General features: G+C 46.0%; 1 protein-coding gene across 1 annotated transcript in view; it reads left to right on the top strand.

Moving 5' to 3' along the window:
* LOC117404456 (insulin receptor substrate 1-B) overlaps window positions 1-9,146 on the top strand; it is a 35,880-nt gene extending 26,734 nt beyond the window's left edge. Inside the window, exon 3 of the mRNA XM_059015333.1 lies at window positions 3,560-9,146. Coding sequence (XP_058871316.1) covers window positions 3,560-3,567 — 8 coding nt within the window. The 3' untranslated portion in view covers window positions 3,568-9,146. The remainder of the gene's footprint in view (window positions 1-3,559) is intronic.
* The last annotated feature ends 7,186 nt before the right edge of the window (window positions 9,147-16,332 follow it).

Raw genomic sequence — 16,332 nt, 5'->3', positions numbered from 1 at the left:
TTTTATTATTATTATTTATTTCTTAGCAGACACCCTTATCCAGGGCAACTTACAATTGTTACAAGACATCACATTATTTTTACATACAATTCCCCATTTATACAGTTGGGTTTTTACTGGAGCAATCTAGGTAAAGCACCTTGCTCAAGGGTACAGCAGCAGTGTCCCCCCCACCTGGGATTGAACCCACGACCCTCCGGTCAGGAGTCCAGAGCCCTAACCACTACTCTGCACTGCTGGTATTTTAATGAAGGTGCAGAGATTCTGTATGAAATCCAATGCCAGCACGAGGTGCTCATATATCAATAGTCTCATGCCTTGTACGGTGCCTCTGAATTGCTGCACAGGACACTTAGAGTCACTACAGCAGCTAACATTACACATGAGCACAGACACTGACACAGACACACTGAGACACGAGCACGGAGACACTGAGACACACACACACTGAGACACAGAGACATGCACACACTGAGTACAGACACGCACTGAGACATAAGCTGAGACATACACACACACTGAGATACAGACACACACTGAGACACACACAGGCACTCACACAGACACGCTGAGAGACACACGCTCACAATAATAAGTGGAAATATCAAATTCTGATTGCAAAAAGGCTACTGGTGGAAACGTTTCTCACTGTAGTTTATTAATTTTCTTTCACAGTTCTGGGTAGCTCTCTCTCTCTCTCTCTCAACCCCAAGTTCCACTTGGCTAATATTTTGACTCAGGACACTGTGTCCCATTACTGCTTCTGAAATTACCTCCCCTCTCCCCTCCCTGGCTGTACCATTGGTCCCAGGCCCCCTGCCCGATGCCCTCCCCTCTTGCGAAACTCCGCTTGGCAACAGTTAGCTCCTAAAAGGCTGCAATTGGTCATTGCTATTTTGTCTCTTTTTTTTGTCTGTAGAATATGCATTTATTCCACTGAAAGAAAATTGAATGACAAACGTTTTCAGTGCGTCATGCCAGCTCATTTAAATATCCATCCTTTGGCAGATCCATTGAAACAAATTCCACAGTAAATATTTAAATGCTGATCCTTCGAAACTGCATATCAAATTGCACACATGCTTTGTAGTTTTCCATGTACTTAACGGTGAAAAAAAACTGGCATCTTCTGCGAGATCGTTTTGTAGTTTCTTTGAATACATGATGTTAAATAAAAGATCTAAATTAAGTTCATATAGTTTTTAATTAATTCTGTCTCAATCCTAAAAGTCTAGGTGATGCTAAAAGTTTTATCCAGAGCTGTAGCGTTCAAATAAATACTAATCTCTTTCCCTGAAGCCAGCAGGAGCCGCATCAATACAGGTGCTACTGTGATGGTTCAATACCAGGAGGAGACCCCGGGGTGTCTCTCCTTTAATAGAAATAGCTGTGTAATGTGTTAATCGCTTTTCGTCAGTTGCTGACAATGAGCTCCAGCAGTCGGACAATCGCTGCTTCATTTCAAATGCATATAATGAGATCTTGTGAGGGGAATGACACGATGTAGTTTGCATGCGGTTAGGGGGGAGGGAGTCTAGAAACTGGCTAAGAACCTTCTCGAGAGTGTCAGAATCTGGAGCTGTCTGTCTGTCTGTCTGTCTGTCTGTCTGTCTGCCCTGGAGTGTGTGTGTGTGTCAGTGTGTCAGTATCAGTGTGTGTGTCAGTATCAGTGTGTGTGTTTGTGTATCAGTCAGTGTGTGTGTGTGTTAGTCTGTGTGTGTGTCAGTGTCAGTGTGTATCAGTGTGTGTGTGTGTGTGTCCGTATCAGTGTGTGTGTGTGTCAGTGTGTCCGTATCAGTGTGTGTGTGTGTGTGTATCAGTGTGTGTGTCAGTGTGTGTGTGTGTCAGTGTGTCAGTATCAGTGTGTGTGTGTATCAGTGTGTGTGTCTCGGTGTGTGTGTGTGTGTGTGTGTCAGTGTGTGTGATATCTCCCCAGGAAAGCGCTGGCTTGTTTGTTAACCCTGAGTCTGGTACAGAGAGTGTGTGTCAGTGTGTGTGTGTGTGTGTGTGTATGTGTCAGTATCAGTCTGTGTGTGTGTCTCAGTGTGTGTGTCAGTTTGTGTGTGTGTGTGTGTGTCTGTGTGTGTGTGATATCTCCCCAGGAGAGCGCTGGCTTGTTTGTTAACCCTGAGTCTGGTACAGAGTATGTGTGTGTGTGTGTGTGTGTGTGAGTGTGTGTGTGTCTCAGTGTGTGTGTGATATCTCCCCAGGAGAGCGCTGGCTTGTTTGTTAACCCTGAGTCTGGTACAGAGCGTTTCTTTAGGATTATAGCTGTGGAAGTGTATTAAAAGAAGGTCGCCTTGGAGATTTTAAAAAACAGGAAACCGTCTAGACCCCTTGAAGGTGAAGTGCATCGTGGGTGTATGTTCATCGCCGTGCCGACTCTGTCTCTGTAAACACGGCTCTCGTTCTCTCTGCCGGTCTAAACAGGGCTGCAGTGTCCCTTTCTATCTGATTACTGAAGTGCACAACAACACCACAAATGAACAAATTCCAGCAGGATAAAAAATGTTACAACACTGTAGTGATACAGCAGCAAATGTATTAAAACAACTCAAGATGTGTCACTGATCTCCTTTATATGCCCGCCTGCACGAAAACCTCTGGGTGTGAGAATCATAATTTCCGCTCAGTAATCAGTGATACAGAAACAACAGGCACTCGTGTGTGAAAATGTGAGACCGCGTTCTGCTTTAATTAGGCATCTGAAACAACTTTTAAAAAGCCTTGTGCATGTTACCATGTGTGTTCGTTTTCTATTTGAAATGAATTGCATGTGTGTCCTATTATTATTATTATTATTATTATTATTATTATTATTATTATTTATTTCTTAGCAGACGCCCTTACCCAGGGTGACTTACAGTTCTATACAAAAAATACATATCATGAATTACAGTACAATTAAGAGCAAAGTTACAAAATACAACGACTTCAGTCCTAATAAGAGCAAATACAAAACACAGTACGATTTGATCTGGGGGCAGCTCAAGAGCAGATAACAGTGTTGATAGTTACATCAGAGTTAGATACGAGTGCAAGTGAAATACAAGATACTACAGATTGGGTTCAGTGCAGAATTAAACACAGTAAAATAGGGAGCAGATAAGTGCATTAAAAGGCAGAGTGCTATATTTCCTATTAAAGTCATAAATTAAATAATAATTCTGCAAGATTTTCCGTTCCAGCGGTTTGATTTCAAACGCACAGCAAACCGAAACTCCAGAAGCAGTGAGGGGTTTTTAATACATTTGGATATCGTATAGGATCTTCAGTGAAAGAGAGTTTGAGACTAAACGAGCTGGGACTGGCAGAGCTGGCACTGTCGCGTGCTTTGAATAGAATCAGAAAGGCTGTCCGGTGTCCGGCAGTTAGAATTCTCCAGACATGCACAAAACAAAAGTAGATCTGGAGAAAAACGAGAACTCAACATTAAAACTCAGAATGATCTGGAAACACTATGAAACTGTAGTGGGAAAGAAAGAGCGAGGAATTAAAATGATATTTGACATCCTCTGTAATCTGGAACTAAAATTTATACTTTTTTGTCTTCTTACAGAATGTTGACATTTTCCCTCAAAGGATTCTGGGATACCTGCAGGATTTGAGGAGCAGCCTTTACTTCAGCCCCGCCTCCCCAGCTGCACCGGCCAATAGCAACACTGGCAAGGGGCTGCGTGCTCTAACATCATTGGATGCTCATTCGAGGTCCTGGTCACCCAATCAGCAGTGTCTCTTACTTTTTTAAAAATCTTTGTTTTTGGTAAGTTGGCGGAGTGGAAAAACCGTTCAACCAATAGGAAGACCCTTCAGAACGCCTGACGAGGACTCTCGGCCAATCGGAACAGCCGTGTAAAAGGAGAGCCAATCAGATTGGGGGGCGGGGGCGGGGGGTGAGTGAGAACTATATTTATTTAGATTTTTTTTTTTTTTTTTCTTTCAAAATTCTTTTGCCAGGAATTTTTTTTTTTTAAAAATGAGTCAAAGATGACCGAAGCACTGGAGCTACTTTGACAAAACAAAATTCTCAAAAAAAGTGCCTCTTACTTTTACAATTGTAGCTATTTTTTTTTTGTAGTTTGAGAAATTGGTCTTTTATTTTTTTTTTTGCAAATTAAATCTATCTATATATCTATATATATATATATATATATATATATATATAAAAATACAAAACCTTGGACATTTCTTTGCGAAGAAATATCCGCCTTAAGTATTTAAAAACTAAAATAATCCAAACTGAAGAAGAAAAGCCTTTATTTACTACATGCTGTGCCTCAAGCCAAGTCTCTGGGTTCTAGAACATTCTAAGACTTTCCAGAACGTTCCAGAGCTTTCCCTCCTCGCAGACGCTGCAACACCCCTGTCATTGGCTCGGATTCATTTGGCTGGAGATGATCCAGTATCCTCTTACACTGGGGAGCAGTCTGACCGCTGTAGCATGCTTTGGAAAAGGCTCTATATATCCATCAATCTTACCACTGCCATCCCAAATGCCATCCAGGTCTCCCTTTCTGATAATCTGTACAGAGGCTCGGATAAGCCATCGGGCGCTGGGTCTAGAGCTGCACCAACAGCTCTGGCCAAAAGTTTTTGCATCACCTAGAATTCAGATCGTTTATTATTATTAATTTCTTAGCAGACGTCCTTATCCAGGGCGACTTACAGTCGTAAACAAAAATACATTTCAAGAATCACAGTACAAGTGATAATACAGTTAAGAGAATACAGTAAACAAAGAAGCTACAGAAAAGTCTACCGGAAGCCATAGCGGTAGTATTTCATGTTCAGGTTTCATTCGACTTTATGAAGCAGAGTCACTTCATTCTGTATAGAGGGGGATGCAAAACTTCTGGCAAGAGTTTTAATGGAGCTACCACAGCAGTGTGATTGCAGGACTTGGCTCTGCTGAGATGTAACAAATATTAACATGAGAGACTGTTTAAAACTGACAATCGCCTTACAAAACCAATAGGAAAAATCCCTCCCTGTGGTAGTTCCGTTGAAATATATTTGTTGCTTCAAAATTCTCTTCCGATAGACCCCTGTGCTTATTTATATGCTGAATAAAAAGCATTTAAAAATTGTGCCAAAGATTGCAACATATTTTGAAAAAAAATAATATAAAATGTATTTTTGGCACATTCAAATAAATACATTTAGATACAGATTTAGACGTGAAAGTGCCAAAATAAATGCGTTTTGCAGTTGGGGTTTTAAAATACCTGTTTTGTCGTGATTTTGGTCGGTTTCAACAGTAGGAGTGTGGAAGACCTGCATGCTGATAAAGGCCTGGCAATGCTAAGAGTATCGCAGCGAGGGGCTGTGCATTTGGAGAAGAGTTACTGTGCGGGTTTGAGGGTCAGGGAGGACGTTTAGCTGCTTATCGGAGAGGGGAAAGAGGGTAGAACACAGATCCGCTTCTAAAACACAATGAAAACCTCACCTGCTTCTTAATGTCTGATTTGTAAGCCTTCGCCTTTAGCAAGAAGCACAAAAATATTCTGAATTTCAGCTCCCTCACCCCCCTAAGAGAAAGGGGTGCTCCCTCCAGTCCAGGGCAGGCTTGAGGCACGGAGACTGAACTGCTCCCTCCCTCACCCTCCTAAGAGAAAGGGTGCTCCCTCCAGTCCAGGGCAGGCTTGAGGCACGGAGACTGAACTGCTCCCTCCCTCCCTCCTTCCCTAAGAGAAAGGGTGCTCCCTCCAGTCCAGGGCAGGCTTGAGGCACGGAGACTGAACTGCTCCCTCCCTCCCTCCTTCCCTAAGAGAAAGGGTGCTCCCTCCAGTCCAGGGCAGGCTTGAGGCACGGAGTCTGAACTGCTCCCTCCTTCCCTAAGAGAAAGGGTGCTCCCTCCAGTCCAGGGTAGGCTTGAGGCACGGAGTCTGAACTGCTCCCTCCTTCCCTAAGAGAAAGGGTGCTCCCTCCAGTCCAGGGTAGGCTTGAGGCACGGAGTCTGAACTGCTCCCTCCTTCCCTAAGAGAAAGGGTGCTCCCTCCAGTCCAGGGCAGGCTTGAGGCATGGAGACTAAACTGCTCCCTCCCTCCCTCCCTCCCTCCCTAAGAGAAAGGGGGCTCCCTCCAGTCCAGGGCAGGCTTGAGGCACGGAGACTGAACTGCTCCCTTCCTCACCCCCAGAAGAGAAAGGGGGCCCCCTCCAGTCCAGGGCAGGCTTGAGGCACGGAGACTGAACTGCTCCCTTCCTCACCCGCAGAAGAGAAAGGGGGCTCCCTCCAGTCTAGGGCAGGCTTGAGGCACGGAGACTGAACTGCTCCCTCCCTCCCTCACCCCCCTCACCTGAAAGAAATGGTGTCCGTTTTTGTGCTTCTTGCTAATTCACCAGTCTGCATCCTGTTTAAATGCCTATGCACATCCACTAACACACAAGAATACACCAAGTGCCTGTCTGTCTGTCTGCCTGTCTGTCTGTCTGTCTGCTTAATTCTAGATCGAGAGCCTTTCTTATGCAAATACAAATCGTGGGAGCTCCCAGCGCCATGCACACTGCAATCCAGATTCTGTTGAAAGTCTAACAGGGTCTATTTGAATGATCTAAACACTAGATCAGAATGGGGAAGGCGATTCTCTTATCTGACTGACACCGACTCCAGAACTGAAAAGGAGCTTCAGAACTCCTAGTCAAAGCAACACAGACTTGAGATATTTGAGTAACCGAAACGAGAAGCACGCAGGATGGTGGCTGCAAACGTCGTAAAGAGGGATACAAAAACAAAAATGTATGAAGTAAATAGCAATCTACATTTTGGTATCGCTTCTGACAATTCCTACACCGCGCAGATGCAGGGTTGTAAGTTTTATGGCGTCATAATTAATACACTTGTAAAACAATCAAGTTTGTTGTCTGCTTAATGAAATTGTATTGGGAAAATCTCAATACTTAAGAACTTGTATTTTAACCCAAAGCAACGTGTTTGTAACCCGTGTTTCACTTTGTTTGTTGTGGATTAAAACACGAAACAGCTTTGCGTTTAAATACTCCTAAACAGTCAATCGAGCTAGTTCAAAAATACTGAAAAAAAGTTATCAAATTCAGTGGCGGAAGACATTGAGAGAGACTTCTCGTCGAAACGCGTGACATTGAATTTATTAGGTTTCTTTCAGTATTTCTCTGTTGGGTTTTTGTATCCCATTAAAAAACGAAGACATTTTTTTTTCAGACATAACTGGGTTCAGTCAAAACTTGTAGCTGGCTTGCCTTATTGTAAAATACTTTTGCAATGTTCTCAAAAAAAAAGCCTTTTTTCTGCTCACTTTGTGGCTTTTCGTTGAATCACGGCATTTAAATCTTAAACGTCCTTCTCTACTTGGCTGAGAAACTCTTAAAAAAACCTAATAAATCAACTGGAGGTTATGTTGATCTTAGGAGGGGGGCGGGGCTACCAGGGAGCCAATCACAAAAATCGGAATCATCGGTATCCAGGCGGAAATAACTGTTCATCGTAGCAGAGTCCTAGTTGCTGCCATGGTTACAGTGCTGCTGTTTGTGATGATCAAACTCCAAGAATAAGAGGCCAGAATAATGAATGGTTTTGTAAATTTAACAGCAGGCTTTTTTGTAAGGCCCTCAAGAGAAGGCCTCAGTCGTCGGCCTGGGTGTTTGATTTGGAATAATCTTAGTTTTCAAACTCTGGCCTCTGTTTTAAGATTATAAAATGTTGTCAACGGTTGATTTAGGGCGTAGGGCGGTTTTTCCAGTGTTGTAAAACACTCTAAATGAAATCTTGGAAGCAGGCTGATCTTAAATCGAAAGTGTCATAAAACCGTGTTGTGCTCTTTTGAACATTTTTGTTTGTTTGTTTTGTTTGTGTAAATGTTTCCTTGTGTAAATATATGTATGTTTTAAAAAAAAAAAAGTATGTTTATCTTGTGGGGGTGAGGGGGGTGGAATGGTACTGTAATAAATTCACACACAGCTCTGGCCAAATGTTTAATATCACCTAGAATTTTAGGATTGAGACATCATTAAAAAAAAAAACTAATTTTAACTAAACTAAACATAATTTTAGATCTTATTTAACATCATATAATCAAAGAAACTACAAAACGATATTGCAAAAAGACTATACCGGAAGCCATAATAATAGTACAGTAGCATTTCATGTTAGATTTTGAAATGTCAAATTTTTTCAATTTGTCAGTTTTTTTCATTCAGTATGTGGAAAACTACAAAGCGGTGTGTGATTCAATATGTTAACATTATTCAGCAGGTTTCATTCGACTTCAGGAAGCAAAATCAGTTAATATCTATAGGGTGATGCAAAACTTCCTGCCAGAGCTGTACAAATATAATATATATTCAGAGCAATTCTCTTCAACATGTTTTAAGATGAATTTGCGACCGTTATTTCAAAGTGGTTCCTCTAACAGTATCTTCTGTTATGGGTCTGTTTCGTTGTTTTCGTCGTTTTTGTTTGAAAATAAAAGCGAAATTACTGGATACTTCATATGCCAGTGTCGCAGTTCAGTATTTTTCATTTCTCTTACTGTGTCATGTTGTTTGTAATTATTTTGAGTGGTTATGGATTCTGTTACCTTTATTTAAAAAAAAAAAAAAAAAAAAAAAAAAAAAAAAACGTATTATGTTAAAGCAGACAATGTATAAGGAAGTGCCAGTTAACTAGGGATGTATTATAACATTTCTGATTCAAATACACGCCTCTTTACCCAGCCAATTTACTAGAGTGTGAAATCCTCAGAAATACAGGCCAGGTGTCACCCTGCAGTGTACAGCTTTGATAGACAGGGGGCGTTGTTCACTCTCGCGGTACGAAAACTCAAACACAAAGAGAAAACCTTTTTAATCTCCTCCTCTTAGGGATGGAAATAAGACTCCCGTTGCACAGCAGTGTGATCCATTCCTGGTTTTACTAGGAGTTTAATAAGACTCACCTGAGCTTGTTACCTCTACACTGTGGCAAGCTGGTAGTAAAACCTGGAATGGGTGAAACTGCTATGCAATAGGAGTCCCATCCCTGTGGCTTTATTATATTCGGAAAGGTTAATAATAATAATAATAATAATAAACACAATGTTTCTATAATGCTGTAAAGTTAAGAAAAACGCTTGCTGTAAACATGGAATGCTTCTGTTGTTCAGCCATTAAAGAAAGTCTGATGTTTGAAACCAGCTGGTTTGCTTGAGTGTTGATTTCGTTGTTCGTGGTGTTTGTTTCCAGGGGGGTCCTAATAACTGCTGCACAGGAAGTCTGGTTACAGCGTGCCAGATTGGCTTCACTCAAAATGTGGAAACCACAAACTAAATATTTAAAGTGACATACTGTAGGGCTATAAGGACTGCAATGGTTTGCGTAGCAGGACGTATACGCTCTGATGTGACCTGTGTTTTGTACCGATGCTTCCAGTCCTATAAATAGCGACATAATTCTACACTGCTTTAGTTTGTACACAAGTTATAACCCAGCTGTATTTGATTTCTGTACCTGACCAGCCTTTATTTAGTCCATTGTGATTTTCATTGAACAGAGAATACCTTTAAGTGGATGACATAGGCGGCCCATTGTGAGGTCACGCAGTTGAATTCCGAAGAGATTTTCACCGAGGGTCTCCCCTGGTAAAGGCACGGCCGCGTGGTGTGCAGGGGGGAGTCACGCAGTCAGGGGAGCGCAGGGGTCCCCGAGGGTCTCCCCTGGTAAAGGCACGGCCGCGTGGTGTGCAGGGGGGAGTCACACAGTCAGGGGAGCGCAGGGGTCCCCGAGGGTCTCCCCTGGTAAAGGCACGGCCGCGTGGTGCGCAGGGGGGAGTCACACAGTCAGGGGAGCGCAGGGGTCCCCGAGGGTCTCCCCTGGTAAAGGCACGGCCGCGTGGTGCGCAGGGGGGAGTCACACAGTCAGGGGAGAGCAGGGGTCCCCGAGGGTCTCCCCTGGTAAAGGCACGGCCGCGTGGTGCGCAGGGGGGAGTCACACAGTCAGGGGAGCGCAGGGGTCCCCGAGGGTCTCCCCTGGTAAAGGCACGGCCGCGTGGTGCGCAGGGGGGAGTCACACAGTCAGGGGAGCGCAGGGGTCCCCGAGGGTCTCCCCTGGTAAAGGCACGGCCGCGTGGTGTGCAGGGGGGAGTCACACAGTCAGGGGAGCGCAGGGGTCCCCGAGGGTCTCCCCTGGTAAAGGCACGGCCGCGTGATGTGCAGGGGGGAGTCACACAGTCAGGGGAGCGCAGGGGTCCCCGAGGGTCTCCCCTGGTAAAGGCACGGCCGCGTGGTGCGCAGGGGGAGTCACACAGTCAGGGGAGCGCAGGGGTCCCCGAGGGTCTCCTCTGGTAAAGGCACGGCCGCGTGGTGCGCAGGGGGAGTCACACAGTCAGGGGAGCGCAGGGGTCCCCGAGGGTCTCCCCTGGTAAAGGCACGGCCGCGTGGTGTGCAGGGGGGAGTCACACAGTCAGGGGAGCGCAGGGGTCCCCGAGGGTCTCCCCTGGTAAAGGCACGGCCGCGTGGTGCGCAGGGGGGAGTCACACAGTCAGGGGAGCGCAGGGGTCCCCGAGGGTCTCCCCTGGTAAAGGCACGGCCGCGTGGTGCGCAGGGGGGAGTCACACAGTCAGGGGAGCGCAGGGGTCCCCGAGGGTCTCCCCTGGTAAAGGCACGACCGCGTGGTGCACAGCGGGGAGTCACACAATCAGGGGAGCGCAGCTTCCTGGCTGTGTCGATCTTCGCATTGTCTCCGGCGCTGGGTTAGGGAGGCGAAACCGGCAAGGACTGTTTCTCCTCACAGCGCACCCTACTGGCCAGGCTGTCCAAGGTCAGCTTCATATCGCTTGAGTTAATATCACCCTGATTACCACCCCACTGATGGAGGGGAAATGCACGTTATTACTCCTGGCTCCTGTAATCCGTGCCGTGCAGATCGTATCTGTCGCCTCCACGCTTCTTTTGTGTTCGATGTTGACTTTGTCAGGTTATCATTGAGCTCCTGATAGTCCACCTCCGCTCCCTGTCACGGTTCTTGCTCGGTCCTTTTCAAGGGATATTGAAAGAGGATAATAAAGGTGAACATTTTCCTCTGCATCTCTGATTAAGTAACCTAGCAACAGGCGCCTCCTCACAGTACAGCGAGAAGAAAGGAGATTTCAAAAGTCAAGCAGGGGCCTCAGAACCAACTAGCTCCCTTATAAAAAATGACCCTCGTTTTCTTCTCCTCCAACCCCCCCCCCCCCCCTTGAAGAGGCTGTTGGTGCGGAGGAACCTGTGGAGTAGTGGTTAGGGCTCTGGACTCTTGACCGGAGGGTCGTGGGTTCAATCCCAGGTGGGGGGACACTGCTGCTGTACCCTTGAGCAAGGTACTTTACCTAGATTGCTCCAGTAAAAAACCCAACTGTATAAATGGGTAATTGTATGTAAAAATAATGTGGTATCTTGTAACAATTGTAAGTCACCCTGGATAAGGTTTGGTGGCTCTGTGGTTAGAGAAAGGGGTCTCTGCTACCAGGAGGTTCAAATCCCGGCTCAGCCACTGACTCCCTGTGTGTGTGTGACCCTGAGCAAGTCACTGAACCTCCTTGTGCTCCGTCCTTCGGATGAGACGCAAAACAAACGAGCTCCTATTGGAAGTGACTCTGCAGCAGCAGCAGCAGTTGTTGATGATGCAGAGTTCACCCCCCTAGTCTCTGTAAATCGCTTTGGATAAAAGAGTCTAACAATGAAAATGACATCGGAAGCTAATTCCTATTTTGACTGCACTTCACCACAATGATTAGTTTGTGCCTGCCTGGGGATTAACCGTGCTTTCGCTGTGCTCCACTTTGCCCGAGTGGGTTAAACACCATTCCATTGAAAAAAAATAAAAATTCTGTTATTCCTGCAGATCCCCGTGTCTGCAGCTCCCAGACTCTGTGTCAATGTTTGTGGAGCTGATTTAGCAATACAGAACACGCTCCTTGCAAACTATTCCCTGACTGCGACCCTCGGGGAAGGGATTGAGAAACACAGTGGGCTGTTTCACAATGCCCCAGGCCAGCTCCTATGTACTGTGGCGCAGACCTCCACTGTCCTTTTGTGATCTAAAGCAGTCTCACTGTGTGTCTCAATATACTATTCCGACTGATCTCCTGATCTGCCCCTCCTGCTCTGCACTGGACTCGCCTGACCTCAGCACCACGTTACTGGATCCTCAGCTGATGCGCTATCCTTGCACTATTGCACTTCTAACATGTCACTGTAGATATAACTTGCTGTAATCCTAACTTGCTGCATCCTAGTTCATATTGTATTCTAGTAGTATTATTATTTGCACTGACTGTAAACTACACTGTATTTCAATATGAAGCTTGCATTGGAACCTGCGCTCCCCTGACTGTGTGACTCCCCCCTGCACACCACGCGGCCGTGCCTTTACCAGGGGAGACCCTCGGGGACCCCTGCGCTCCCCTGACTGTGTGACCCTCCCTGCACACCACGCGGCCGTGCCTTTACCAGGGGAGACACTCGGGGACCCCTGCGCTCCCCTGACTGTGTGACTCCCCCCTGCACACCACGCGGTCGTGCCTTTACCAGGGGAGACCCTCGGGGACCCCTGCGCTCCCCTGACTGTGTGACTCCCCCCTGCACACCACGCGGCCGTGCCTTTACCAGGGGAGACACTCGGGGACCCCTGCGCTCCCCTGACTGTGTGACTCCCCCCTGCACACCACGCGGCCGTGCCTTTACCAGGGGAGACCCTCGGGGACCCCTGCGCTCCCCTGACTGTGTGACTCCCCCCTGCGCACCACGCGGCCGTGCCTTTACCAGGGGAGACCCTCGGGGACCCCTGCGCTCCCCTGACTGTGTGACTCCCCCCTGCACACCAGATATCTGACGTCACTTACTCTTTGGGAAAATGTGCTCTGTCACCAGGCCAAAAGCAGAAAGGAGGAAGTTGTTCAAATTAATTGTTTCCCTGTCGCACAAAGAAACAGGAAGTCATTGCACGGGTGCGCGCCGGAAACAAACCCCCCCCCCCCCCCCCCCTGACTCACGAGAGCTGGCCTCGAGAGACAGGAAATGGAGTTTTAACTCCTTGGATTAAAGAACTACACGTAATGAAATATACGAGTTATCTTGCTTCATGCATTCCTGTTTAAGATCTCTTTGTATAATCCTGGGGACTTTTTTAAAAGATTAAAGCGACCCTGTCCTCCATAGCGCTCTCTGCTGCTGGTACACCAGAGCACAACCATTAACCTGTCCCACTGCAACACTGCCCCCTGGTGGATGTAATAAACAACACATTTGCTCTTTTTTGAGTCAGTTCTTGTGTCATGTGACCATTACCAAGCTGTTCTTGAAAGTAATGGCATCTTACAAAATAATACCACACATATGATCTGGTTTTAAAAGGACTTAAAAAGGTTTCAGGTAAGGTATTTGCAGTTTTTCAATATGCTTTACCAGACCTCTCTGTGCTTTACAATGCTTCCCTATGCTTTACCAGACCTCTCTGTGCTTTACAATGCTACCCTATGCTTTACCAGACCTCTCTGTGCTTTACAATGCTTCCCTATGCTTTACCAGACCTCTCTGTGCTTTACAATGCCTGTCTGTGCTTTACAATGCTTCCCTATGCTTTACCAGACCTCTCTGTGCTTTGCAATGCTTCCCTATGCTTTACCAGACCTCTCTGTGCTTTACAATGCTTCCCTATGCTTTACCATCCCTCTCTGTGCTTTACAATGCTTCTCTATGCTTTACCAGACCTCTCTGTGCTTTACAATGCTTCCCTATGCTATACCAGACTTCTCTGTGCTTTACAATGCTTCCCTATGCTTTACCAGACCTCTCTGTGCTTTACAATGCTTCCCTATGCTTTACCACATCTCTCTGTGCTTTACAATGCTTTCCTATGCTTTACCAGACCTCTCTGTGCTTTACAATGCTTCCCTATGCTTTACCAGACCTCTCTGTGTTTTACAATGCTTCCCTATGCTTTACCAGACCTCTCTGTGCTTTACAATGCTTCCCTATGCTTTACCAGACCTCTCTGTGCTTTACAATGCTTCCCTATGCTTTACCACACCTCTCTGTGCTTTACAATGCTTGCCTATGCTTTACCAGACCTCTCTGTGCTTTACAATGCTTCCCTATGCTTTACCAGACCTCTCTGTGCTTTACAATGCTTCCCTATGCTTTACCACACCTCTCTGTGCTTTACAATGCTAACCTATGTTTTATGTTACAGAACTAGACAAAAAGGCACAGATGAGAGAGATGAGTTGCCCAGGTATTTTAAGTTGTTTTTTTCCAGTATTTTCTGCTTGGAAACAACAGGCTTCGGTCAATGTAGTGAAAGATGAGAAAAACAAGCCTGATTGAGCTGCTCCGGATCCCAGCAGGTTTGGATCAATAGAGCGAACCGCCCACCTGCTGTGTGAATCACCGCTCTGTGAGTGGAGGGGAGGGAGCCCATGCAAAGACTGGGAAAGATGAGAGTGTACCAAACACTGTGTGTGTGTGTGTGTGTGCCTGCCTGTCTGTGTGTGTGTGTGTGTGTGTGTGTCTGTCTGTCTGTCTGTGTGTCTATCTGTCTGTTTGTCTGTCTGTGAGTGTTTCTGTCAGTCTGTCTGTCTGTGTCTGTCTGCCTGTCTGTTTGTGTGTGTCTGTGTGTCTGTCTGTGTCTGTCTGTCTGTCTGTGAGTGTTTGTCTGTCTGTTTGTCTGTCTGTCTGTGTGTGTGTCTGTGTCTGTCTCTGCCTGTCTGTCTGTTTGTCTGTCTGTGAGTGTTTGTTTGTCTGTGTGTCTGTCTGTGTGTGTGTGTCTGTGTGTCTGTCTGTGTGTGTGTGTGTGTGTGAGTGTCTGTCTGTGTGTGTGAGAGTCTGTCTGTGTGTCTGTGTGTGAGTCTGTCTGTGTGTGTGTGTGTGTGTGTGTGTGAGTCTGTGTGTCTGTTTGTCTGTGAGTGTTTGTCTGTCAGTCTGTGTGTCTGTGTGTCTGTCTGTCTGTCTGCAGAAACAATAAGATCATTATCATCATGCATGAAATTCCTTGCAAAGAGAGGAGCCGCCTGTCCGATTGCCATGAAACGTGGTATTAACATTATTTAGCAGAAGCGCTTGAGAATATCACATCCCGGGGATATGGGGTGGGGGGCGTGCCTGTCTGTCTGTCTGTCTGTCACACGTAAGCTTTTACCCACATTTACTAATACACAGAGTATGTGGGGCTGGGAGACTGAAAGGTCATGCTGTCACATGATCTAAATGGAAAGGCTAGTCAGTGCCCAGCAATCAGGATTCTACAGACAAGCCCAACACAGCCAGATGATGATGAATCAATAGCGGAGACCCCAGAAGCATTCAGAATGACTCCAAACAGCCAGGGGGTGTAACAACAGCATTGCCATTTGAAGCTTCATTACAAAATGCATCTTAACATCCCAGAATTGCAATTTTGATCAACCCCGTGCCCCTTTTAGTATCTCCCCTAATCTACGACACCATAGCCAGGGTCCGACCACAGAAACCACAGGATTTGGAGCCAGAGCGGCTCCACAGCTGGCCAGCAGAGGGGGGCAGGGAGAGGGGGAGGGGGTTTAGGGTGGGTGTGATTGAAGCTTGAAGACCACGCATGGGGTAGACAGAAGCTTGTGAAGCAGATGTTTTCGTTCTGTTTTGTTCCCTTCTTGGCTTCCAAATCGACCCACACAGCTACCGAGGACTGAATGTCTGCCAATGAAAAAAACTCCCGTTGCGACACCAGACTCTAGCACATTCTGCCCTGCTCGGAAACTGCAACTCAAAACTTTAAAATCACCTTTTGTTTTTAATCAGTGTTGGAGAGTGCAGCCAGCGGCTGGTGTTGATTCGCAGGGAAGCACGCAGAGCACAGAGAAGTTTGGTGTAACTTTAGAGTGCCTCCTGCTGGCCACTGATGCATCCCACAGCTGCCACCAAATGTTGGAGAGTGCAGCCAGCGGCTAATCACAGGTACTGACTTCAATAACTGAGTCCAACCATAGAGCTCCAAAACTGCTCTCTGATCTACACAAAAGGAAGCTCCTGACTGAACCAACTGACAGCCTTTATACCTTTCCAGGCCTACCCCTCCCCCCAGAATAAACCATTATGCAGGTGGTTATATAAGAACAAAACAGCAAACTGTTATCAATAATAAATAAAGTATTCAAAAAGAAACAAAATCAATGAATATGTATATATATACTAAACATTAATCTAAGACATGCATTAATACTATGTTTTAAAACAAGCAGAGGGAAATTTAATTAAAATCAGCTATCCCCCCTTTCAATATCTTCTACAGGTACTGCCCTGCTACAGGAAGTCAGTACCCAGGGAAGTCAATAAAAGCTTCCCTCACCAACATGGCTGGTTCCCCACTTCC

This window comes from Acipenser ruthenus, chromosome 50 (genome assembly GCF_902713425.1).
Source record: "Acipenser ruthenus chromosome 50, fAciRut3.2 maternal haplotype, whole genome shotgun sequence".
Classification (NCBI taxonomy): domain Eukaryota; kingdom Metazoa; phylum Chordata; class Actinopteri; order Acipenseriformes; family Acipenseridae; genus Acipenser; species Acipenser ruthenus.
The sequence above is the reverse complement of the archived record's forward strand: the minus strand, read 5'-3'. Positions and strand labels throughout refer to the sequence as shown.